At 43.5% G+C, this 25796-nt stretch overlaps 3 protein-coding genes across 15 annotated transcripts; 1 reads left to right on the top strand and 2 right to left on the bottom strand.

The window, feature by feature from the left end:
* Nucleotides 1-103: 103 nt before the first annotated feature.
* LOC114843968 (transcriptional repressor p66-alpha-like) lies at nt 104-13050 on the bottom strand. 11 transcript variants are annotated; one of them, XM_029130895.3, is made up of 11 exons: nt 12860-13050; nt 5717-6267; nt 4498-4627; nt 4163-4291; nt 4014-4091; nt 3816-3935; nt 3399-3587; nt 2733-2988; nt 2131-2492; nt 1784-2042; nt 104-1315 (listed from the first exon to the last, which is right to left on the bottom strand). In XM_029130895.3, exons 2-11 carry the CDS (start codon nt 6262-6264, stop codon nt 1176-1178), a joined length of 2211 nt encoding a protein of 736 aa, XP_028986728.1. In that variant the 5' UTR covers nt 6265-6267; nt 12860-13050; the 3' UTR covers nt 104-1175. The 11 variants fall into 11 exon arrangements, with proteins under 11 accessions (XP_028986728.1, XP_028986730.1, XP_028986733.1 ...); XM_029130897.3 differs by lacking the exon at nt 12860-13050 and adding an exon at nt 12572-12730; XM_029130900.3 differs by lacking the exon at nt 12860-13050 and adding an exon at nt 12514-12729.
* A 3103-nt stretch (nt 13051-16153) lies between these two features.
* On the bottom strand, nt 16154-22355 carry LOC114844298 (MAU2 chromatid cohesion factor homolog). Its single transcript, XM_029131546.3, has 19 exons — nt 22122-22355; nt 21998-22015; nt 21817-21882; nt 21258-21353; nt 21077-21171; nt 20970-20997; nt 20723-20878; nt 20473-20619; nt 20276-20366; nt 20094-20197; nt 19931-20008; nt 19691-19756; nt 19467-19550; nt 19310-19359; nt 19152-19229; nt 18952-19063; nt 18781-18871; nt 17328-17455; nt 16154-17233 (listed from the first exon to the last, which is right to left on the bottom strand). Exons 1-19 carry the CDS (start codon nt 22353-22355, stop codon nt 17159-17161), a joined length of 1797 nt encoding a protein of 598 aa, XP_028987379.1. The 3' UTR covers nt 16154-17158.
* On the top strand, nt 22348-25566 carry armc6 (armadillo repeat containing 6). 3 transcript variants are annotated; one of them, XM_029131550.3, is made up of 8 exons: nt 22890-23046; nt 23250-23389; nt 23478-23563; nt 23648-24212; nt 24314-24459; nt 24553-24684; nt 24796-24933; nt 25019-25566. In XM_029131550.3, the coding sequence occupies exons 2-8, from the start codon at nt 23269-23271 to the stop codon at nt 25229-25231; spliced, it is 1401 nt and encodes a 466-aa protein (XP_028987383.1). In that variant the 5' UTR covers nt 22890-23046; nt 23250-23268; the 3' UTR covers nt 25232-25566. The 3 variants fall into 3 exon arrangements, with proteins under 3 accessions (XP_028987381.1, XP_028987383.1, XP_028987380.1); XM_029131548.3 differs by lacking the exon at nt 22890-23046 and adding an exon at nt 22348-22481 and having other exon boundaries at nt 24314-24684; XM_029131547.3 differs by having other exon boundaries at nt 24314-24684.
* The last annotated feature ends 230 nt before the right edge of the window (nt 25567-25796 follow it).

A 25796-nucleotide genomic window follows, 5' to 3' on the forward strand; every position in this document is an offset into this window, starting at 1 on the left:
ATGATAATTAGTTTAGACTCTCACTCTTGTCTGTCTAGTTCTTTTGTGTTAGAGGCCATATTTGTGCACATATTATTTAACAATTCAAAAATTAAAACAAGCATTTAAAATGTATATTTATTTATTTCTTTAGGAGCTAGGAAAAAAGTAAAACCAAATAAATCTTAACATAAGTTTGTACAATGCAATTATATCAAGGAAGCAGGGAAAGTGTGAAGCATGGTTAGGGTTACATGATAAAGATGGAGTGGTTGTTACCACCTGATTCAGGACTGTATTGTGTATGTATTTGCCACATTGAATAAATGGGAGGTATAGATGTCTGCTCCAATGTAGCAAGTCCATCTCCTTCAGAGTTTGGGTTCTTTCAGCTGTGATAGAACACTCAAAATAAAACTGACATTAATATAAAATGTGTAAATTACGTATGGTAATTACAGATGAATTAGGCAACAACACCATGCTTCGTTAGCTAAGGTGCCAAATGAATAAAGGGTTAAGGGTCAGCATGCTGTTAAACAGGAGAAGAAAAAAAGAAAGGTACAATAAACTCTTCATATGTGGAAACCACAATATACAGAGTGATTTTTAACACCAGTAGAAAATAACAAAAATAACTTATTGTAAATATAAAATAAATCCAAACCTTTACCTACAGGGATGATGTATTGAAAATTTTACAGCTTTTTGTTTATTTGTTTTTGCTTAAAATAATGGAGGTTAAAGAACGTGAACTCTTGGTATAACTATAACCATTCAAGTGTCAAGAGGCTGGGTCAGTTTGACCCACATCATGGCAGAAAGAGCTTCTGAGCCCAGAGGTGAGTACTGATTCTGTTTTATTTTTAAGTTTTTAAATCAAGGTACTCAATGCAGATAGAACCATTGTTAAACTACAGCATCTGGAGGACAGAAGTACCCAGGGGGAAGCCCTTCAAGTATTTGTTTTTTCTTTGCTCTAATCAAATCAAAATGGTTTCTGCATACTCACCAAAGAACATGAACCTCAAAATAAACAATACAAACTAAGAAAACTAAAACAACAATCATACAAAAGGAAGGAAGGTTTCTTCACTTTGAGAGTGTATTTGCTAAACAGTCCTCAAGGAGGTGCTGTTGACCTTACTGAGCAACTTGAACAAAAACTAATAATGTATATTATAAGAGTATTTCAGTTATTTCCATGTGTTTGCAGTCTGCGAGATCGATGAACGAGAGGGGATCATGTCCAGCAGGTACTCCCTCTGACGAGCATCTACACTGGCTGATGTCTTGTGACCAGTCAGGCTGGGGTTCACATAGGCCATCGTTACTCCTATGAACAAGTAAGACAACGACAAATCAGGCTGTGGAACACACTGCCAATTTAGCACTTCTTGAGTAAATATAACAAAAAAAAATCCCAGTTTGTGTTTGTGTAACACCAGCACATGTAGACACCAATGTCCCCGTGAAACAGACAGACACAAGACAAGAATTAGTTTCTACTCTAAGGTAAAGAGTAGTGATGCCCAGGGGAAACGTGAGAAGCCACCAAACTGAGGGACTACAGGAGGAAGATGGAGATTATTTGCAGAAGGGAGAACCGGAGAGTGGGACTGCCTTGTCCGAAAACATTTCCTCCTGAATTGAAGCTTATCCGAATTACACCGGATTGCACCTTTTTGATCAAGAGAAGATTTTTGGACCTAGGACGTTGAAGGATTGCTTTTGGACCAGACAGGAATTTGAGAGAGAGCAGATGTCAGGCGCCAGAGTTGGGCTGCTATTAATGTGAGTCTACCTGTGTTGCTGTTGCTCTGCTTCTTCCATGCACTGGATGAAGAACTACCTCCGCTGACATTCCTGCTGCCGCCGATCCCACTGCTGCTCACCTTTGAACTCTGGACAGAGCGGTGGGAAACGTGAGCATGCTTACCTGGCCGGCTGACCAAAGCTGCCGCCGCCACTGCACTCTGCAGCTGGGATGAGGAGGAGAAGGAGTGGTGGACACCCCTCACACCCACTGATGACACGCCGTGGGACAGCTGGCCCTGGGAGCTCTGGGGAGATGGTAAACATGCAGAGTCAGTCTAAGATCCAGTGGCTTTAACTCAAATGACTGTTTCTCTTGGCAGCTCTGGTCCCAACCTTGATGGAGTGATGGTGAAGGAGGCTGGCAGGGAGGCTCGCTCTGGCTTGCTTCAAATGCTCTGCTTTCATTGATGAAGATGAGGAGGAGCTACTGTGGGAGATTTGTGAGGATGTCTGCTGAATTATCCGCTGCTCTATTTCCTGTTCTTGTTGCAGTGCTTTGACAAACGCTGCTTTGAGCCTATTGGTATGCTCAGCTTTCAAAGCCTTTTTCTGATTGGATGACATGCAGTCCTCGCAGAGCAAAGTCCCGCCTTTGGTCTTGTCTTGCCTCCAGCGGCAGGTAAAGTCAGTGTTGCACTGACTGCAGGTGAAGGGGTCTCTGACAATGGGCTTGGACAGCAGAACACCTGTCTTTCCTAAAGAGACAAGGCAAAACCAGAGCTCTGATCAAACATGGACAGGTTAGCTTATATGGCACAAAAGACTCAACATGTGCGGAATAAATTCTAGATGACTTCTATTTTAGGAATGGTTAAAAAAATAAACACTAATGATTTAGCAGCTGAATGTTTGTCTATGAAAAATTACTTCAGTAAATCTTTCTGTCAACGGGTGATTAATCAATCAATTCCTTACAAAATGTCATAAAAGCCCACCTCTGTGGATGGTATCCAACAGGTTCTGCACAACTTCCTCCAGTCCCACCAGGTAGATGAACTCATTATTGGCTGCTGACGGCAGGAAGTTAAACTCTGGGGCAGGAGGCTTTGGTGGGGGAATCTCCAGCAGGGTCTTCTCTAATTGTTTCCGCAGGGCGAGTTTGGCTGCGGCTTGGCGGCTGGCTGGAGAATCATTCACGCCAAGCAGGGACAAGCTGCTTCCTGAGGAGCCCTTCAAACTGGAAGATGAGGCCTTTTGGAGGAAATGAAGGGAAATGGCAAAGACAGTCATAATCAGAACCTAGAAGTTATTCAAGTGCTGCAGGTGTTGCTGAACCACAGGGTGTTTAATGATCACGCTACAGGAACTTCCTTTGAGCAGCATTTACCCTCGACAATGGCTCCACTCTGTGTCGTGTGAGACATAACATCACAGACTGCTCATCTGGAGTCTTATTATCTGTTATTTGCAGTTATTTTTTTGAATGAACCTTACAGCAGGTTACTGTCAGCTAGTGTAAAGTCAGCAGCTGACAGATTAAAAACATGCGGGGTTTCCTGAAATGTAATTTCAGAATAATCAAACATATTGTTTGGTATTTCCCTGGACAGTAAAACATTTGAGCAGACCTTGTGGCTAAGAAGCCCCTAGGAGACACTGACCAGTGTGTTTGCACTACTGCCAACTCTGATGAGGCCCGACTGGACTATGCCTCTCTGTCCCTGGGCTGTCGAGGTCCTGGGTCCCAACAGCAGAGGAGGAGGCCCTGAGCCTGAGCCCCCGGACACGGTCAGCTGCTGCTGCTGCTGCTGGCGAAGGGCCTGGATCTGCTGTGGAGACACAGAGATGGGCTAACCAGGACGATGAGAGGGACGAACAACACAGAGGGACATTGCAGACAGACGCAGTGAAGGACAAGGGTCGGACATCCAAAAGCACCAAAGCAAAGGGCACAGAGAGAGAGAGAGAGGCGCAAAGACAGATAAGTCCTAACATTTACTGTAATTAATTCTTTGCAACAGTCCAGAAGAAGACTTAAATTACTACTTTTACTTTCAGTATTATAAACACAGCCTTACCTGTGCCCCTCTGACCAGAGGCGGCATGATGATCTGAGAGCCGTGTTTGGACGACACCTGCTGCCCCCCTCTCACCAGCGGCGGAGGAATAACCGTGCCCGAACTTTTGCCCGCCAAAACCTAGGGGGAAAACCAGCATCAGAACCAGTGTGGAGGTGACTGGCTGCCTCAGTTCATGTGTGACACTGCAACACTAACCTGCTGAGAGCCTTTACTGCTGGCAATCGTTCCACGAATGAGAGGAGGAGGAGCAGAGGAGCTGGAAAGACCTGAGGGCTGCAAAGAAAACGTGTCTTTGAATGAGCTTGCGTGATCCTGGGAAGATGTGGGTCACGAGTCTTACTTACCTTCTGCAGGGTGTCCCTCTGTATCTGGCTCTGCCGGAGTTTCTTCAGCAGCACCAGCTTGGCCTCCTCCAGTCTCAGCTCCTCCTTCAGCTGCTTAATGATGCGCTCCCTCTCCGCCGGGCTGCTCTTCTACACTCGGCAGATCAGAATCATCACTAAACATCACCATTCGGAGGCCTCCACTAACAGGCACGCATGCCGTGGGCCACGTCAGTTACTCTGAATCGGAGCATCAGCACAGCGTTTGGTAACTAACACCTTCCACCTCGACCAATGCAATGGGTCTGTGTTTCAACATTTAAGAAGATCACAGCTATAACATCACTTTGTCTCACCATGAGGAGTTCAGTGTCCAGTTCTTTAAAGTGGCTCAGGCCGTTCATTGGTGGACTGGGGGAGTCATTATCCGACAAGACGATGACGTCATCGTCTTCAAGGGACGGAGGGAGCTTCTCTCTTTTTATGCTGCAGAAAACAGAAGAATAACAGCATTTTAGATTCCAAGACAATTGGTCCTAATAACACGTAAGACGTTCTTATTAGTAATATCTCTGATGGTCAAACACAATCCAGAGGTTCTAATCTAGGCTGACGCCGTTCCAACAACAACGGAACAGTCACAAATGCCAAGCCGACGATAGGTGGGATTCAAAGCTACTGTGAAGGTCTCCGAGTCACAATAAAACAGCTGTTTGAGAGCCCTCATTTCCTGCTGAAACAGGATGTTGTGGCAGGCGTTCAGGGGTGACCTGCATAGGGCGAACTGCATCACACAGCTGAGAAAATGAGATCGAACGGGAATGTGGATCAAGCCTCACATCTATCCTCTGTATACCGCCCTCCCAACACAATACGAGCGAGGAGTTGAGCTGCAGGCTATATGTGAGAGTAGATGACCTAGATTCTTGGACTAGTGGCACTCACAAACTGAAGAACATGAGTAATGGTCCTATAAAAAAAAAAAACAGGGATGACCTTGTGATTACACATATTATAAACACTTCTATGAAGCATAAGAAATCGCTCAAGTCGACGCATGACAACGCGAGGCCTGTCTCTCTGAGCCGTCCTCCGTGTGTGGGTGTGTATATATTAGTCTCTCCTCAGGGCTTAGCGCCATCATCGCTTCCTGTGGATTAATCACTACTGTTCCAAAGAAGTCACATGACCTCAAAGTCATCATCACGTGACACCCTCACTTTTCTCCCCCTCCTCCCCTCACCGATCCTTCCACTGTGGAAACCATGGCAACAACTGGCTGGAACCGGTTTGTGACACACAGCTTCATTTTGTGTGAGGGGAGTTTTTAGGGTTCAGGTGGCGAGTAGGGGGGAAAATGGAGGTAGGCTAGAAGATGGAGTCAAACATCTGCCCAGCTGCCCTGCTCTGCCACACGCAAAGTTGGGAAAGTAACTTCAAACTATTCTCGTGCTTTTATTCATTTCCTGAAAATGGGTTCGAGAACATCTACAAAATAATTTTCCAGTTAGTTTTTAAACGGCTTTACATGATGTGTCACGGCTGAAGCGGGTTTACTCTGAGGTCGTTTCTCACCCTCTGGAGGTGCTCATGTCCACGGGCTGCTCTCCTGTCTGAACTTCCACTTTAATGGTGGCCTTCACCTCGCCTGCGGCCAGCGCACCGCCACACGCCTTCTGCTCCGACAGTCGGCCCCGGCTCCGCGTATCCATGCCCGACTCCGTCCTTGCCCTCCCGGATTTGTCATTGCACTCAGTCCGATTGTCTGAGCTGGCTTCAGCTGCCTGCTGTTTCTGGGTCTGCTCCCCATCATCCTTCTCCGGCTCAGAGGCCAAGGGCAACACTAAAGTTAACGGCGAGCGGTCCTGCTTCTTCTCCTGCTCCAGCTCCAGCTCCTGGTCCTGGTCCGGCTCTGAACCTGTGCTAGTCCGGCTCTGACTGTCCTGTGCCAGTACAGGGTTGGGTTTGGGAGGAGATTGGGCTTGTGCTGTAGGTTCGGGCAGGTCCAGTTTAGGCTTTTTGCTTTCATTCTCAGCAGTGGAGGGCTCTATAGAAAGGGGAGCAACCTCCCTCTCCAGTGCCCTCTTCTGGCTGCGTGTCTGGCGGCCTGCCTCCTCAGACATCCCCTGTAGATCAAGAAAGAAGAAAGTCTTATAAAGTCTATAAACCACCCCAAATTACAAAAATGTAATGTCCTTTTATATAACAAAGTTCAAAAGGACAGAGTGACGTCAAAGCATCTACTAGTGTAAATTCCCACCTCACCACCCAGCCCTCCCTCCGACGCCTCCTCCTTTAAGCACTGAAGAGAGGTGTTTGTCTTTGTTCTGACATAAGCGAGACACATGATCTGTGAGCAACATGGTCTTCTCTATATTTTTACCCACACGTTGCCCAACATTAAATGATCCTTTTCCCTTAAATGGCGCTTGTGATTTAGAGACTATCGGCCGACGCAATTGACCTTGAATCAGCTGTAGGGGACACAGAGTGAGTAAAATGGCCCCCAGACAAAACATGTACCGTCACGTGACTGAGATGTTGACTCAAGTGTAATTCCAAAACATCCAATTATCCAAATTTCAGTCCAAACCAAAAACCAAAAGGAAGGGAAAACTGAAAAAGACACAGTTCTCAGTAAGCACTCGAGGTTCAGTACAAAACAAAGAAATCCCTTAATAGACGAGTGCTTAATGGAAGAAGCACCGAGGCCGGAGAAACAGGAGAGACAATAACAATGTTGGAAGAACATAATATAAATATAAAATATCTTAAACAGGATTCTGTTCAATTATTTTTCAAACAATTTATGTGTTCAGTCATCAGTCACTGTAAAAGCCGTCCTCCCCTGAGTCGGGCACACGGGAGCAGCAGATCAGCTGCGGCCTGGTATCGCCTGCACAGCCAACTCAATCCCACCAGATGTTGACATGCCCGCCGTAGAGGATAAGGAGACATACAGCAGCTCGTTCTGTCAGATGAGCGCTCCAGAGCTCGCAGATGTGCGCCAGTACATGGTACATACAGACACACATTATCCCTACAGTGGCTGCTCTGAATCCCTCAGTGTCCGCTCTCAAATTAAAGGGGACACGGGGAGACCATGTGTCAGTCCACGGCTGCTTCGACAGCAGTCCCAAAGGTGCTTGTCTCATATATTTTCCTCAAAAAGAATTGTTTTAGTGCATCCGGCGACACATTGATAAAAGGTGTGTTTATATTGTGTGTACTAAAGATAGTGATGAAACTCTCTCACCTTGTCAACATCGAACTAGTTTTTAGATCGTCCTGACGCTAAAACTCGGGCACGTTTCTAACATTTCACCCCCACCGGCTGCACGTTCGCACACACTTGCTTTCAGAGGAGACTTAGACTTAAAAGCAATTAATGCTTCTCCAGCCTAAGCCAGTCCCAAACAGGGCTGAGGATCCACAGTGTGTGGCGCGTATGCAAACGCCACACGTTGGTTACAGAACCGCTTCTGAGCCTTGACACATACAGGAACCCTGTTCTCCATGCGTGGATAAACATGCTTCGCACCAGAATGTTGAGAATCTGGCACAAATCTCATTCTTTCAGGCCGGTCTAAAATGTATCTGGATCTGTTGTCATGGCAACAAGTGTTGGGACATTCACTATTGTAAAAAAATCTAGAACAAAATTTAACTCAATTTGCTCTAACTTTAACTCTATTTGCTATAAGACACAATGAGACACAATATGAAATCTATCTGTTGTTGATACTGTGAGCAAATCAATTCTCAACCATTAAGGAGAAACTGAACCAATACTTCAGATGTAACTGCTTTCTTTTTTAAAAGCTCACACTTCTTAAGGCTAATCTTCTCTACACAACAAGTAACATTTACTGTAATGAAGCCGTGCATGCACTGTGGCTGTCATAAAGAATCTCGCCAGTCATGTACCAGAATCACTTGTCTGAACATGTTCAATGTAAAAGTCTCGACAGTAATGAAAGTGGTAAAGGTCAGAATGTGACGCAACACAGTGTAAAAGTGGCAAATGCACAAAAAACGCACCAATACAACACGAGTGTCTTACACCAGTCCAGATAATAAAACACATCACACTGTATTTGACACTGTACACTATGTAAGCTGATGAATCCTCTAACTGCTTTCTTAGGGCTTTTTAGAGCCAGCATGAAACAAACAGGTCCAGTTTTCTGTGTAGACCCGCCTGAGGTTCTGATGCCTTTCGTGCAGGTGCCTTGTCTAGTAGCTGGGCAGGACAACAGGAAACAGTAAGTCCAGCAGAACCCGGACCACCCTGAAAAACATGTTAAACCTCCACCACACTTTCATTATTGGAGTTACTTGTTACTTTCACATTTCATGCACTGCAATTTACAAAGAAAAGCTGTAACTTTTAACCCTAGGTACGTATTATAGACAAATGATAGTTTAGGATAATAGATTGCCGAAGAAACATTGATACTGTGTTATTATCGTACCATACCTTTAAAGGGTGAGTATAAAATATTAAGTATTTGTTGGTCTTTCTGTTACAATTTCACGCGTTCAGTGTAAAGTCCACGAGCAGAAGAAGAATGTTGATGTGACGTTGGTCATTAGTGAATGTGTAAAAGGTAAACACGCAGTAGCCTATATGGAAGAGTACAGGACCGGCGCTCAAAGTTCACACGATCACATACAGACGCTGGCTTCACTGGACGACCAGGAAAAAGTAAGCGGCAGTTACGTCCTGAATCACATTCATGCATGTGGCAGCATCGAGACGCAGTCCCACCACATCAGCCGAGGCCACATATTACACAAAGCCATGATTTCTTTTGGGGGGGGGGGGCTGACTATAATTAACCCTAACAGGGACGGCCACCGTACGTGCTCCAGCCCCTCCCCTTCCTGTTTCCAGATCGACTATGGGGGTGAACATAAAGAACGCATAGTGTATTCATGATGCACCTACATACAGTCACAACGCGGGGAGTCGTCTGATAACGCGGCGCCGGCCACGTTTTTATTAATACTCTGACATCACTGAGACACACATGACATGACCCTTCCCAGGATTCAGTGGGACGCACAAAGCACTTTTCCTAAGAACCGGTTTAAACCGGTTGGCCAGTGTGTGTTTGTGTGTTAGACTGTCAGTGTGTGTGTGTGTGTGTGTGACAGAGAGAGAAGCTGTAGCTGGTTTTAACCCTTCAGGTGCTGGCGGATACTCAGCGCTTCCACAGTGACGGCCATTATACAGTGTGTGTGCCACGTGTGTGCATGTCTGTGTGTGTGTGTGTGTTTGGGTGGGGGTGGGCACATACAGCTGTGAACTGATGCTAGAACCAGGCATTGCCGGCCCACAGCCCCCCAACCTTAATGTGGACACTGACCCTATCTTTGTAACGACAGGGAAGGATCTGAATGGCTCACAGGTTTCATATTTCATCTCCATGGCAGTTTACGCACATTTCCTTCAAGTCCACACGCACGCGCACACATACACGCACGCGCGCGCACACACACACACACACACACACACGTACATGACAGATCAAACCCCCACCCACCCAAGACGTCGACGTCTCATGCGGGAAGTGCAGAGCTTCTTGCAGCCACTAAAACTGAAAGGAAAACTCAGCTTTACACACTGACTCGGGTGCACAAAGTCAACACATATGTTCTCGCACACATATGAGAATAAAGGCCTAACGCTCACTTTCTAGTTCAGCGTTGCACTGCTTGTATGGGCAGGAATGTCTGGCTATGGAGAATTTACACTATGGTTATCTAGAACCCTATCCAGAACAATAACATCTGGGTAGATATTCAAATAAGATGGAAATCCTCAAACAGTGTTCAACGACATGACAAGACTTCATTACACAGAAGTGATGTGGCCTTAAATGTACTGGGCTGTTGTTAACCATACATTCATTTTCTGCCTATGTATCTAATACAACCCTCAGTCCTTTGTATGCATTTACAGCTTCACACCAAAACCGGCGTCATGTGGCAGCTTCTATCAGGACAGAATCTGTAGTTTACCTCCAGCTTTCTACTTTCCTGCTGAGCAGCTACTCCCTGTCAGCCCTGCGGTGATTATTTATCTAGTCACTCATGGATCATGTCAACCATCAGTCACTCCATCAGTCTTCATCCACGCTGCCAGACACACACTTTCCCATCATCGGCGGCTGCACATGAGGCATCTCCTCAGCGTGTGACGCTGACACACTTTTTACCCTGTGAAAACATATTCCTACTGAGCACGAGGGTGACAGAAAGAAAAAAAAAAAAAAAAAAAGAACATCACCTGGTAGTTGCACTAGCTTGTAAAACTGCTGCGGCAGCAAAATACCCTTATCCGTCTGCATCTTTCTGAATAACAAACGACAGGAGTCAAAGCACCAACTACACAACCTCCGCTGCACGATAACAACAAACTAATCCAATTTGCCACATCAGAACCAGCGTTGGTCATGGCTAAAACTAGCATCTGTGGATCAACTTCAATTGGGGCTTAATGAACCTACCACCACTGTGTGCATAAATACAAAGAATGAAAAGCTCCATACGTATTTGATGAGGTCATGGAGGCTTGGACCAAACAGCTGGCCTGTAACCCCTGCAGTCATGTGCATCAGCTTAAACTGTGACCAGTAGACCACCCTTTCCAGAACAGTGGCTGATTACACAACTGCTCTGGATCAGTCTGGTGTGTGATCACTGTAACCGAGCTTTCTGGGAAACAACAAGGCTGAACCCTTGACTCACGCCGTCTATTAACTTTAATGCTAAGAACACATAGTCATGGCAGGACGAGGAGGAGCGGCAGTACACAAACTCCTACACGGTAATGACAAGTAGTTCAGTAAGCCCACAGTCAAAGCATGACATTCTCATCTCCCCTTTATTTTGACCAGTGTGAGACAACCCCTTCACTAAAGGCAATCTACGTATTGTTCCCAGTGACAGTTCATAAACAATGTAACCATGCAATGGATTGTTAACATGCAAACAACAGTTTACAAAGCCTTTGTTGTCATTAACAGCTGAGTGTTCGTTCCAGATCTCCACAAAGAAGCAATAAACTCTCCAGAAAGCAGACCACCGCGTCCCATCCCCACACGACAAAGGACTTTAGAGTGGTTGTTGTACTAATGATGGGTTAGGATTTTAAAATAAACAATATTTCTCAAGCAAAAACGACTGAATCATTTTTGGGGGCTTTAGGCTGCTGATCAATCAGAAAAGTTAGACGGTTGTTTATTCAATTTTTATACATGACAGTTTGTTTAAATTACATTTAGACTAAACTGTTCAGGACATTAATCACACGATTAAGCAATAATCTAATTACGGATTCTGTAAGATTTACCACTAGATTCATTTACAGATTCATTTAACAATCACAGCCGATCACATACGCTAGAAGTTGTACATTATAGTGCAGACGTGGTGTAATAAGCTTAAAATATTAATAATAATAAATGCATTTTAAAGTTTTAAACTACCACAAACAAAAGCAACTTAGTAAAAGGCTGCAGGTGTCAACGTACCATGCGCGAGACCGGCTTCCGTCACGTTTAACAATCACATAATCAAATCTTTAAATCCTTTGAAAATATGCATCAAAACCGGTTTAATGGAGGAAATGCTCACGCTCAGCTTTGTCCCGAAGCACTGCAAACTCGCTGGGTTGAGGCACGCACGCGCGCGCGTGGGAGAGGAAGAGGCTCTGCGCGCGCGCGCGCGTGTGTGTGTGTGTGTGTGTGTGTGTGTGTGTGTGTGTGTGTTCAGCTTTAAGAGGAGGAAGACTACGGTTGTCACAGAGAGAAGTAGGAAGATTAGCTACCAGATAGCAGAACCAACACTGGTGCCACCGGGTTTTCCAACGGGCATCGGCGGCCACCATTAATGTTACACCACCCGAACTACAGTCAGCCCTTTAAAAAGTAAAGCCAGCCCACAGAACATGTGCAACGAGCCGGCTTCTTTATTATTGACGCCGCCTCAGAGGAGCTGAGCGTGTTGTTAGTTAGCCAGCTAACATTAGCTACATCGCACAAACAAAAACACGAAGCCGCTCCGGCTCCGACATATAAGAAAATTCACGTCCCGAGAGCTCGAGGCGCACGGACTCCCGGGTCGAACCGGCTCCGAATCCCCCAGCCGGGCGGCCGCTCGCCAACGTGAACCCGCACAAACAGAACCGAGCCCGAATCGCTGACCTGGCGTTGACGCCGCTGCGGGACGGCAGTCGCCTCGGAGCGGGCACACAAACTTTCATCCCGCCGCCCTCGAAGTGAGGCTGTCTGCGGCTCACCGGGACGGGTTACCTGGGTGTCCCCTCCCGACGAAAAATCCTCCGAGTCGGAACTCGTACATACCGTCGACCGGCCCACGGACCGAGCTCTGCCGCCGGCGCCGTAACGTAATAATCCTTACCTCGCCGCACGACTTCTAGCGCACGGAATCAAGTGCAGGGATCATATTTGCGCGCTGGCACTGGGAGGATAACGTCAAATAAAACCGATTTTGGCCGAGCGAGCCCCCCCCTCCTCCCCAGCGCTCAACCTTTGGCTCTGCGGAGAAGTGTTACTTTTCAACAGCCCATCAGCTTCTTTATCGTCACAGATAGGTGGAGGAAAACCTGGCTCCTCGCGACGAGTCCGAATAAAAGGCTCCCCTCGATACACTTACTAAAAAACTTCGGCTGCACCTCAGTCAACTTACTCGGTCGCTTTGTCGCCCGTTCTTCGCCGATGGTCAACCAAGGAATCTTTAATCTCCAGTTAACCTCGATAAATCGTTGCTTTTTTTGAAATCCAAGGGATATCCTCTTTTTTCGGCCCTCCCCGCTGCCGCGTCTGTTGCCAAATAATGCGCCTCAACACACATGGAGCCGCTGCGTCCTCTTAGTGGGCATGCGCACCTCGGCATACCAGGGCGACCTGATCACATCATGTAACCGCTGACCACCGAGGGCCAAACCGGGGCGACGATGTCAGGGGCCTGGGCTCCTCGGGGAGCTGTGTGCACCCCCAGGAACCGAGGAGGACCCCCCTGCACGCGCAAACGCACACATCCTGTTATAGCAGGGACCTAAAAATGGAAAGCGTCACCCTTTGACGACACGACGCCAAGGGGCATCACGTCTAAAACACAGGCTTCGAATGGGAACCTCAAGACTCAGACCTCATCAAATGACGGTCAGCGTGATGAGCATTGGCATCAGAATCATGAAATGTCTATAGACAACACATATAGACAATATATAGATTTTAACAGTAGACATGCAACGTATAGCACTATTGTTGAGTGGAACTAAGGCCATCTACTCATTTATCCCCTCTATCTATCTAAATCAGTAAATTTATGACATCTTGCTTTTAACATATAATGATGATTAATAAGTAAAGGTTTGTATTAGCCTAATAGAAACCATTACCAAGCAACGCTAGCATTGTCTTATCCCCAAACTACACTTACAACCAGCATCCTTAGCTTCACTTTATACCAGCATTAGCATCACATGTGGATCTTTATTTCATTTTCAGCATCATTTACCTCTTGTATCTTACAGATCAACTCCAGCATCAGAACTCAACATCGACCCAAACATCATCTGCATTAACTCAAAACAACCTCTTCCCAGAATCATAGTTAGATCATAAACGTTACACTATCATGAAAACAAAGCACCCACAGACTTTACATCTCACTTTACAACAGGGGTTTGGATGAGGGTTGCATGACAACTCATTTTATTAAGGATTGGTGCATTAGAAGCAGTAGACTCCATACGTTTTTTGTTGACTGTCTGACCTGTGTAAAGTATCCCTGTTTACTGAACAAACCACCACTCATCCATGAGTTCCCACAGTGTATGTTGTAAATGTATGTCTGAAATACTGTGATGTAAGTGAGAGAAGTCATCAGCCTAACAAAGGCCAAAGAGAGCAGGGGCTGCTGTGGTGGTGGGGGGGTTGTTTGAGTGCTTTGTCAGCTTCCCCGTGCCGTCCTTAAATGACAAAGAAGGCCCTCTCTAGCTGGTGCTGTGTCATCAGGTCTGATTGTTTCCTAACACCCTGTCTCTCGAGGCTACAGATCGTCTCATATAAATACAATCAAATCTGCACCAAGGGGCCATCTTCTTATAATCACCCAGCCCAAAGCAGAAATTAGCTGGAGATGAAATAACACTCAGGAGATAATGATGCATCCTCGTGTAAATATTGCCAGGGTTCCTGTGGACCCTGGCAAAAGCAGCTGTTCCCTCCATAATAACTGTATTAACTGTAGTGGCCCACTTCACTTAGGGTTGTTGTTTTCACAGTTGTTGAAATGACTCCTCTGTTGCTCTTTCCGTGGGTTTTGAGACTGCCTAACAAACTTTTTTTTCAGTATTTGAAGTAGGGTTTTCAGTAAGTGAACACAGTCTTAGAGGGAATACTGGTGTATTAAACACAACCGTATTATCAGTCTGATACTTTTTAGATTGGCTAAAAAGCCAATGATTAGCTACCACTGCTAATCAAAGTGTTAAATGCACATCAATTGTTGATTTGGCTGATTACACAAATTATTATTTCTATTTAAATTATAGCGAAATGATGCAAATTGTCCTTTTTGTTGAGAAATATTATACAAAGGTGTGAATAAATCATTAAAGCGTGACATATTTCACAGACATCCTTGTCAGCGTGTGGAGTGTTTTATAGGTGGGTGGGTTCACGGGGGAATCACTTCAGTATGTGTAAAATCCTCACTATAGCCCTGCTAACAATACAAATTTGATCAAGGATGGGAAATCTGACGTTTATTTATTACAGTGGCAGAACATATAGATGGAATTCCTGGGAGTATAATGAAACTCACTGCAGGCTATTACACTGCATGTCACTGCCAGGTGGCACTGTGTGTTTCCTGCTTCATCTATTTTAGGATTGTACATATTCTTATCACGTTTTTTTTTTTTTTGCTCATTGTTTGAAACTATTGCATAACAAACGGTGGCTTAAAGGTAGTGGAAATGCAAATGAGACATTTTTCAACACACGCGTTTTTCCTGTAATTAGTAAATATCTTGGCAGGATCAGTTAGTGCCATTAAAGCAGACACACGTGTCTTCAGTGTGACAGTCTGCAGGACGTGCCCAGGTGGAGGGATCGGATCAGCTCCGTCTGCTCCGCCGCTCCCCTCGCGTGGAGAGGCCTAATGGCCGCCAGTACAAAATGACAGCTTCAACTTAATCCTCATTAAGTACTGTAACAATGCAGGAAGTAGCTGCTGCAGTCGCGATTAGACGGGCTCACTATTTGGCAGGAAGCGGCTCCTTTCAGCCGCGTCCAAGACACCTCGAGCGTCCCAAAACTTTTCACTTCTGTCTGATCTTTGTCTCCCGAAAGCGATCGTTTTCCGACAAGACGCAACACGAGGGAACAGGAGAGGAAACGTTTGAGCTGATGGATTTATGTTAGCGGTTAAAATATGGATTTATTTATATCCCCATGAAACAATGCGCTCTAGGTTCTCAATGAAAAGCGACGCGCAGCCATAATGTCCTAAAGGCATACTAAGATGTTTCCTTAAAGTGACACGTGGATATAGATTTAAATATGCAAATTATGTTATATTCGTAATGAGGTTCACGCTCGTGTGAAGCTAGATACTATTCCAGGTCAAAAAGCATTGTGTGTATTACATTACACTGACTATCTCCTACTGTAGCAAGTACATATACTTAGATGACAAAACATTGAGTTTGCTGTGACTAATATAATATTTTCTTCTACAAGCAACAGCTTTTTATATGTAAATGTATGTGCAGAATATATATAATAATAAATATGTTTGTGGTGTTAAACGTGACTCTTTTAAATTAGCACTCTCATGATCATGATTTAGTTACACTGTTGTAAGTTAACGCATCCATACAGATGCTTTTATTGCAGTATATACTTTGCTTAAACACTCTTCAACCTGATTAAGTTTATTTTGGAATAAGAAAAACTCCAAATAAAGAAATATGTATAACAAAAGTCTTTACTAATTAAAAATAAAATGTATTGCGAGTACATCAGCATAACTAAGTTCAAAATTCTACTGTTAGTGATGGCAAGAAAAAATGCATCTGGTATAACGACAACCTAAATCAAATAAATAAGTTACTTAAATACAGATTCATACATCATAACCTGGAGAAAAATAATCTGTAGTAAACAGGAAGTAAAAAAATAAAGGGCATATTTCAACGCATTCAATGCATAAAAAGAATTAAAAGGTAACCTTCAACATGAAACACTTGTGCAAACAGCTAACAGTCGATCCTATTTAGTGGAAATGTTACAATTATTAGTCTGACTGGAGTCAAAGTGAGCATAGCTTATAAACACACCAGTTACAGTGAAATAGGAAAAATAATAAGGGAAGTAGAGTCAGGCAGCATATTGGATCTAACCCTATTACATTCCTGACCTTGAAAACATTAATCAACACTAGTAGGTGCATTTATATAAAACTATCATCATTAAAATTGTCTTCCATCCCAGTTACAAGTGAAAGCTCCAACCTGTTCCTCTTCTGTGAACACACACATGCAGTTTTCCACTTGACCACCAAACATAGCACTACACTACATTAAGGTCATTACAGATACTGTATATTGAAATCTACATGAAACTGTGCATCAAAACCAGCTGATCAGTGCTTTTAGGTCACGACAGACACTTAGATAGTGCACAATAATAATTATTTGTGATTAATCTGTCTATGAAGCCAGTGGTTGTCATAAGGTTGTTCAATCTTACATTCAGTGTCTTTACTCTAAAGTTTCGATGGACAGGTGTGATTCTTTAACCTCTTTAAAAGAAGACATCTGCTGGTGGTAGTTTGCTACTTAGCTTTTTATCTCTTTTACAGCTGGTAGAACTATACTATGACTAAAAACTCTAGAGTGCATGTGTGTGATTGGACATTTGTCACTGTATGTCTCCATTTTCTTTAAACTGATCTTCAGGGTGGGATTTGCTTTCAGAGCAGGCTGGCCAGGCTGGTTGCAGGTCCATTCTGTGGCTGAAACTGCACCGGGGGGAGGCCATCTGTCCACTGAAACACAACACATTACTTCACTTAAAAATAACATCCAGGCAGGTTGGTCTGAGTCAGTGTTTGTAGGTGGACTGATCAGTGTTGTGCTTACGCTGATGAGGTTGTGTTCAGGGAGGCTGCATGCTGCGATGTGGTCCTGCAGGAGCTGCTGGGAAAAGTTCTGGTGCATCTGAGCTGCCTCGTGGGCATCCATGGTGTTTCCACAAGCCTTGTTCAGATCTGTATGGGGAAAAAGATGGTCGGGATTATTGAATTTTGAGAATGAAGCTGCTGACCACAGCAGTTTTATGTTTTAACGATTTTGGATCCAGATGTCAAAGCCACCCTTGAATATGCTTAGACACATCAAGTTATTATAGTGTGATGAAGTGTTTCCAGTGTCTACATCTAATTCAGTTGTGGCTTCATTACTCTGTGGTGTATCAGTGCTGTGACTGGATGAGACGTCTCCGATCTCTGCAGGGGATCTCTCCCTGCATGCGTAATGTGGCACAATCCTTACGGAAAGAAACGTCTTCCTTTGAACTGAGATATTAATGCTTTTAAATTGCACTGGAGATGTGATGGAAATATATCCAGGTGAAGACAGACTTAAAATCACAACTAATCTGATCACTCCTTCACCTCAGACTTAGTTTGGAAGCAGTGTTCCAACATCATACAGATTTGATTAGATGGGGTCCCTGTGGTTTTAGGCCACTTTCATGTGGAATATGTTTATAGTGGCATTACATGAAAGGTTATCAAAAAATCATAAGGACTAATCGAGACCTTGATTAGCTGCATCAGGTGAGCTTGAGACAATGCCCGATATGTAAATGTAAAATGGATTCTAATCAAGGGACTCATCCATTAAAAGTATTTTTATGTTAAACTTTGGTGAACACGCAATTAAGTAACATTTGGTAAGTCAAGCTATTTAAATTGAGAATGGAATAATTTTAAGGCCGTGTATAACTGCATAGTGGCAGAAGACTCAGTTGTATAAAACCTTTTCTTTGAAGCAGAACCGACACGTCACTAGAGTCAACCTCCTGAATTTTAAACCTCTACAGGCCACTTTGTGTGACTTTCAGCCTTAAGAGGTTCCTTTCATCCAGCCACTCCACTCTGCTACTTCCCTTGTCTGGATCCTTTATCGTGAACATGCACTCCTGTAAAACGCTGATTAGAAACCTGGCTACACCTCTAGATGGCAGAAACACTGCTGCTATCTGTGCACTTCACCTGATGCCAGTCACATCAGAGAAATAAAAATAAACAAAGCGAACCTAACGTTCACTGTACGCTGTCAGCTGAAACCTTTTTGTTCCGAGATGCTTTAGCTTTCATCTTGCGCCCCCCTCAGGCCAAAATAATACCGCATCCTCCAAAAAGGAAATTATAATAATAAATTGTGAAATTAAACCCATGGATTTCAACATATTATCCTATTAAGATGTAATTAACATTTCAGTTATTGTGTGTACACACATATAGAGTTCTCTTACATACATTAGTCTTTCCTGTTACATTATTGGCGTGAGCCTCTGTGTGAGCTTTACCTTTGAGAAGTGCAGAGGACCAGAGCTGCACAGACATGTCAGGGATCTTACTGGCGAGCTGCATAGCAGGAACCACCATATTATTGCTTTCCTGGAGAAAATGTGGACACACACTTGTAATCAAGATAAGTTCTGAGGAAACAAAGTACAAATACAGAATGGTAGACTCACCCTGTGGTTGCCCAGGACAAAAAAGATGTGGCCGAGTAGGACTAGCGAGCAGGCGGTCAGCCTGTTTAGATCCTCTGCATTTGACATCTTCAGAGTCTCCCTTAGAAATCTTCTGTTGGTGCATTGTTACATGTTCAATTTTTGGTTTATTTATGTTAAATGGTAATTTTGCTTTAAAAAAATAGAATGGCTTTTCTTACTTGGCCTCATTGTAACGTCCCTGGAAGAAAGACAGCAGCCCTCTGATATAAAATGCTGCAGCTCGTAGACAATGAGAACTGAGAAAGTAAAAGTCATTAAAAAACATTTAGCAGTAATATAATATGTATTCATATTATGTGATTGTTACTATAGTTACCTGACAGGAAAGTTGTGGTCAGGATTAATCCTTTCTAGAAGGCTGTACAGCTGAAACAAAAACCATGTTAGCACCAACACACATGAAAATAAATGCATATATGAATATTGTTGTTCAATTAGAACTGTTGAACTTTTCCAAGGATGATTTTTTTTACCTCCTGATGTCTGTTTCCTTCTCGTATGTAGACACTGGCCAAGTTAGTTACAATGAATGTCCACAGCTCCTGGTGTGTAGTCATCTAACACAAAAATGAAAGAGAGCAGAGTGAGGATGAACAGATGGTGAGACATGATGGTAAAATTATTTAGAATTTTCACGAAACCAAATAAACAAATGTGTCAGTGTGTTATGAACTTTTTGACAAGACATAAAACTCACCTGTAGAGCAGCAGTGAACTGAGCCTCAGCGTTGTCCATGCAGTTCACTGAAATGCAGTAGAGGCCCTGGTACGGAAGGAAACACAACTAGTTTATATATCATGGAAACAGTGAGTAGCTCCAATTAAAATAACCACAGATATATATATATGTCTCTTGATATAATTTGACATTGTATCTAACTTACTGTGTAATTAGAATGTTTTTGTGAAAAATGCGTTTCTCTGCTTGTAGACTCACCAGTAGAGTATGAAGCTGTGCAGCGTGATTTGTAAATAACCTGGGCGACTGCTGGCAAAGCTGGCAAACCTGAGAAATCTGAACACAGATCAACACAGTGTTAAGCAGAGCAAAGTGCCATCACAAAACCTATGCTTCTGATCGTAAAACCATCTGACCTCACCTCTTGTAAAGCTGTGGCCTTGTGTCCAGTGACGAGCCTGCACATGATGATATGCTCCAGCAGGATGACTTGGAATATGGACAGGATGGGGCTACTGTCCAGCACTGAACAGATGGAGATGATTTAACATCCCAGTCATCGAGGGGGACGTGAAATGTGACTCTGAATCTCATCAAACTTACTCTTCAGTTTTTCCAGCTGCATCAGAGCTTTGTCTGTGTACTTTTGTGCTTTCTCTAAGTAGCCAGCCTGCATTGAGTGCATCACCGTCACCTTTTAAATTTTAAAGAAACAGAAAACAAGGCATATAGTGTTGTATGACACAGAATACTATGCTCCTTTTAGAGTGCATTTATGTGATTAAGTGATGATATCTCACCAAATACACAAGCACACACATGTGCTCCTTGGGCAGCCAGTGGAAGAGAGCTGCTGGATTAGTGGGTAGGATCTCGTCATCATGGAGAGTGGAGATGGTCTGGATACACTGCTGGAGCTGCTTCAGACAAGGCTTCACACTCTTTACCTAAATCCAATGTGCAAAGAAAGACTTCAGTAATAATTTGGTACCACAATACTGAGTAAAACAGTTCCCCATTATGAGACATACTGTATGAATACAGCCGCACCTGTCCAGCGTCCAGGTAGTGTGTGACCTGCAGCACGAGGAAGAAAACCCTGAGCGACTCCTTCTGAATGGGATTCCCCTGCCAGTTCTCTACAATGGTGCCACACAGTGTCAGCAGAGGGTGCACTTCGCTCAGCTTCCTCTCCATTAGCAGCAGCTGCAGTCACAAATGCACAAGCTGTTAACAGAGCTGCGTGAAGTACACGTACTGTTGAATGTCAAGTTAGTGGAGAAATATTTGAGCTTACCATTCCTTTACTTAGAAGAAACAGTGCTCTGCGAAAAACAAAGAGCTGAGTTTAGGTGGAAGTACAGTGTATAATTTAAGTGTGTACAAACAAGCTTATTTCTTTACCTCGTGTACTCGGAGCCCATGACTCTTGCATACTCTGCTCCAACTCCCAAGAGGTCACAGGCTGACACCAAGTCCTTCTCTAGTGCATGTAGTTGCTGGAAAAAACACCCCACGTATACTGGAAATGCGTCGCTAACTTTAACCAGTTGTAACAAGTCTGTAACACATGAAACTTTCTTACTGCAAGCTGAAAAAGAAGTCTGCAGTGCCAGTAAGGAGTTTGCTGAGAGATCTGGATTGCCTTCCGTAATACTGGCTTGGCTGAGTCCACGAGGTTCTACAGAACAGAAATCAATAGGTGAGTTAAACTAAGACAAACAAGCAAGCAAAGGTTTTCCCTATTACCGAATGTCGTAATGAAAACAAATCAAACGGACTCCACACTGAAAAATTATTTTTAATTTTTTTTTTTAAATTATAATATTGCATATTGGGAAGGACACAAACTAAGGAAACCTTAGGAAATCAGTCACTTTGTGTTTTGGTATATCTATCAAACAAAAGAACCAGGTCCTGTGTGGTTTGGTCAGTAATTTAACATGGCTGATAAAACAAATAATTTTACAAACAAGAACAAAATGTTAACTTATAAAATAAGTTTATGGTACATCCCATTTTTAATAAAAAGTTTAGTAAATTATTACACTGTTAAGCATAACAAAAAAGCAAAAAACATGTAAAAAACGTTGCTGCTCTTTGGTTAGTTTCGGTAGGAAAGCAGACATGAGGTGGGTGTGTACCTGTTGACAGTAGAACTCTGATAAAATGCTTGCTGCTTCAAACTTGACATCTTCAAACTGAGAGATCTGATACAAGGGAATAAGGAATCCTACTACCCCGTTATAAACAGTGCTGGTTATCAATCCTGAACGGGGACACTTGCGATTACACACAACCTCGTGCAATGTGTCAAAAGGATACTTGTTGAGATATGAACCACTGCAGACAGAGAATGTAGCAACATATTAGAGTCAGCATCACGTGAATAAATAGGTTGATGAAAAGCAGCACGGGAATATTATAGGACGCCGAGGCTGCTGCTCACCGCTTTCTCCAGGTGCGTCTGTGCTAACTCGCTGTTCTTTGTGTGGCGGTACAGCACCGAGCCCAGCTGCAGGTGGGTCCGGGCCTCGACCCTCGGGGGCGGCTTGAACTGAAACACCGCCTGCAGACAGTGCACGCACAGCCGGATCTTCGGCGGGCTCGACGTGCGAAAATGCTCCGCAAAGCCCAGCAGGGCCAGGTACCAGGGCTCCGAGGCCTCGGTGGACGCTGCCATCTTGAGTCGCCCAAAGACAAAACAATTAGACCAAGACAAGTGGCTGTTGGAACGTCCGCCGAATTACTCCTCAGCTTTCGCCGGCCTCTGTTGTGTTTCCCATCTCAGTCATCTGTCTGTGTCGAAGTAAGCTAGCCATTAGCCAACAGAAGGACTTCCGGTTGCTGTTTTCAAAATAATGCAAAGTGAATTCGCGCGCAGTTTTTGTGTAATATCATATCTGTTATAATAATGACATGGCAGCAACACAGTAACAAATTTAAATCTGCCCCGCTGATTACATTTTGATTTATTACTTTAAGTTATCATTTATTTATATTTCTCTTTATTTTTAAGTGAAACTTAAAAAAGTATATTTTTATGATTATACCGTGAATAATAAACTAACGTTTCTCTTTATTAAAAAAATATTGTCTGTTACATTTGCGTTTTGGAGTTTTAACCACGTCGATAACACCGCTTTTATTTATCTCATAGCGAAAATGTCGATTTGTGGAACGAATCTTTTCTGATGTTTCAACCGATCTGTAGGACCTCTTGCGGAATTTGGTATTCACTTAAAATTTTCCGCACAATTCACGCCCAGCTCGTTCCTGAGTGGAGAGTGCTAGCGATTACGAAAAGTGCGTAATCAGCAGGGGTAGTCGGTTCATTCATGACAGTGGAGCAGACTGTTTGTCGCAGGGCGGAGGTAACAATTAACTTGTTTAATTTTACGGTTTGAACCCTTCAAACTGTACAATATTCCATCCTATAGATTTAATAACGTGAACAGCTATCACAACTCAGGGAAAAGAATGTTAACTGTTTGTTAGCCAACGATAGCTGTTAGCTATATTACCATGGATAAGATTGCATCAACACAATTGTTGACAGGATCATATTTCATTTCAGAGCGGGAATTAACATCATAATGGCGAAAAGAAGGATCACCCAGGAAACATTTGATGCGGCAGTCAAAGAAAATATGGAGGAGTTTGATATGGCTCCTGATGAAGCTTTAAGGGAGGCTGTGGAGCAGTTCGAGTCTCAAGGTAAAAGCCAAATAAAGAGAAAAATGTATAAGTTGTAAAATTGTATAATTTGTTTTAAATTAATGTTTAATAATGTATGTGGATGCAGGTGTGGATCTCAGTTGCATAGTAAAAGCTGTACCAGCTGTGTCATCTGATGACAAAAAGGAAGAGCAAGCACATGAGGTCTTACAGGTAAGGGAAAAGCTAATAAATAGCTTATTTCACTTGTACCTGTTGCCAAAATAACTCTCTCACACAAGTCATTTTCAATTGCAGGCATTGGATTCCCTCCAAATTGGAAAATGTGTTTTGGAAATGATGCCAGACATTAAGCGCTTTACCGAGCAGTGTTCACTTCAATTTGCCCAGAGGTATCTGGCTGCCCAAAAAGATGCCTACCCCACCATCCTTTCCTACTGCAAAAAGAGTGTGGAGGAGGGGAACGAAGCTGTGTTAACTGCCGTGTCGGCTTTGGCAGCCTTGATAGATGGACAGCCAGACCTGTTGGATGCAGAAGGCCAACATTTCCTTTTGGATGTTCTTAGGAAGTACCAGGCAGATTCCTCTGTGATATGTGTTGCAGTCTGTGCTGTACGGCACAGCTGTTTGAAACATGAACAGAACAGGCAAGATTTAGTTAAAGCTGGTGTACTACCATTGCTGACTGGTGTCATTACACAACACACTGGATGTGCAGAGCTGGTGAAGGAGGCCTCTGCTGCTCTCAGGGTCATGACATTTGATGATGATGTTCGTGTTACGTTTGGCCACGGTCATGAACATGCCAAAATGATTGTTCTTGAGCACAATGGGCTGAAAGTTTTGATTGAGGCTGCAAAAGGTAGGAATTTATGGATCATTAGTTAATTCTTGTGCTTAGCTTTAGCTGCTGTGCTTTTCCTACCTTTTGATTCCAATTTTGTCTTGTATCCTACCTCACAGCTCATCTTGAAAATACTTCTGTTTTGAGCGAAATATGTGCAACTTTGTCCCGTCTGGCTGTAAGAAATGAGTTCTGTCAAGACATCTGTGATCTGGGAGGATTAAAACTCATCATGACATTGCTTGCAGACAGCTTTGAGTCTGCGGTAGAGTACAATAAAATAAAAAATAACTATGAAACTGAGGCTGATTTGATATTGATGTTTGTTCTGGTCACTTACTCTGTTTTGCTATTACAGGACCTGGCCCGGCAAGTTCTAAGTGCAATTCGAGCCATAGCAGGAAATGATGATGTCAAAGATGCTGTTGTTAATGCTGGAGGAGTCCAGCTTATTGTAATTGCCATGAACAGACATATGAGCAACCCCACTGTGAGTTAAATGCATTTCCTGCATGCCAATGTAAATGGCTTTGATGGTGTAATATTTTCCACTGCTAAAGCAAATGGCATTAAATTCTGTTTTGTCTATGTTCTGCTGTAGGTGTGTGAGCAGGGATGTGCATGCCTCTCTGTCCTTGCTTTACGTAAACCCAACAACTGTAAAGTCATCATGGAGAATGGAGGTGCATTGGCAGCTGTGCAGGCCATGAAAGCTAATGCAGATGCAGTCAATGTACAGGTAATGGGAGGTTGTTACTAATTCATATACTCACTTGTGCTAATGCAGCCTGCAAACTCATAACTGTCTTTTTGTCTTTAAACAGAAACAGGCATGTATGGTGTTAAGAAACCTGGTTTCACGTATGCGCAACTACAGCCAACCAATTCTAGACCTGGGAGCAGAGGCCCTTATAGCCCAGGCACTAAAGACTCATCAAGACTGTGGTGATGTAGGAAAAGCAGCACTCAGAGATCTGGGATGCCAGGTGGAGCTTCGAGAGCTATGGACAGGCAAACATGGCAGCCTCACCAACTGAAGGTGGAGCCCAGACAGTGCCCCTGAGTTATCTGAAACACATTTTTAGTGTAGATTATAAGATTTGGCATATGTAGCTGAAGGTAATGCACACACCTCGCTAGACCCGTTTGTAGTTAGTATAGAAGTGGCTTAGGAACAGTTTAAACACACCCGCCTTAAAAGGTTGCTGATGTTTTACAGCCCTTCTTTTTTACGACTACAAGTTAATTGTATTCCTGTTGTAGATTTTGCTATTATTATGTTTATAAATTCTGATGTCCAAGTTATATATTTGTTTTATGTTGATGTAAATTATTTTTTTGCCATGGGTGAATATAAATGTTTCCACTCCAATGTTGTCTGTCTACCTGCCTTGTTTGCTGTTCATTTCAATGTTTGGACTACATATGAGCACCATAATGCTTTATGCAGCATTTGGATGAAGATGTCAGTAGAAAAGTGTGGAAATGCGATTGAAAGTGAAATGAACTAATTTTTTGTTAACAAAAATACAGAAACCAAGGGGTAAAATTATGTTCTGAGTGTTTATTCCTCCAGTAAATTTAGAAAGCTGACAACATAGA

Source organism: Betta splendens, chromosome 17 (genome assembly GCF_900634795.4).
Source record: "Betta splendens chromosome 17, fBetSpl5.4, whole genome shotgun sequence".
Taxonomy (NCBI): domain Eukaryota; kingdom Metazoa; phylum Chordata; class Actinopteri; order Anabantiformes; family Osphronemidae; genus Betta; species Betta splendens.

Excerpts from the sequence above, each read along its gene's own strand:
- LOC114843968 (XM_029130894.3), bottom strand. Across the intron at positions 3,588-3,815 it reads CTCTGGTCAGAGGGGCACAG|CCCATCTCTGTGTCTCCACA; the intron begins GTAAGGCTGTGT and ends CGTCCTGGTTAG. Across the intron at positions 2,989-3,398 it reads GCAGTAGTGCAAACACACTG|GCCTCATCTTCCAGTTTGAA; the intron begins GTCAGTGTCTCC and ends TTCCTCCAAAAG.
- LOC114844298 (XM_029131546.3), bottom strand. The coding sequence starts at position 22,355 with ATGGCAGCGTCCACCGAGGCCTCGGAGCCCTGGTACCTGGCCCTGCTG. Across the intron at positions 21,354-21,816 it reads CAGAGTTCTACTGTCAACAG|AACCTCGTGGACTCAGCCAA; the intron begins GTACACACCCAC and ends TCTGTTCTGTAG. Across the intron at positions 19,757-19,930 it reads CACAGCTTCATACTCTACTG|GGCCTCTACTGCATTTCAGT; the intron begins GTGAGTCTACAA and ends CTTCCGTACCAG.
- armc6 (XM_029131548.3), top strand. The coding sequence starts at position 23,269 with ATGGCGAAAAGAAGGATCACCCAGGAAACATTTGATGCGGCAGTCAAA. Across the intron at positions 24,213-24,313 it reads TTTGATTGAGGCTGCAAAAG|CTCATCTTGAAAATACTTCT; the intron begins GTAGGAATTTAT and ends CCTACCTCACAG. Across the intron at positions 24,685-24,795 it reads GACATATGAGCAACCCCACT|GTGTGTGAGCAGGGATGTGC; the intron begins GTGAGTTAAATG and ends GTTCTGCTGTAG.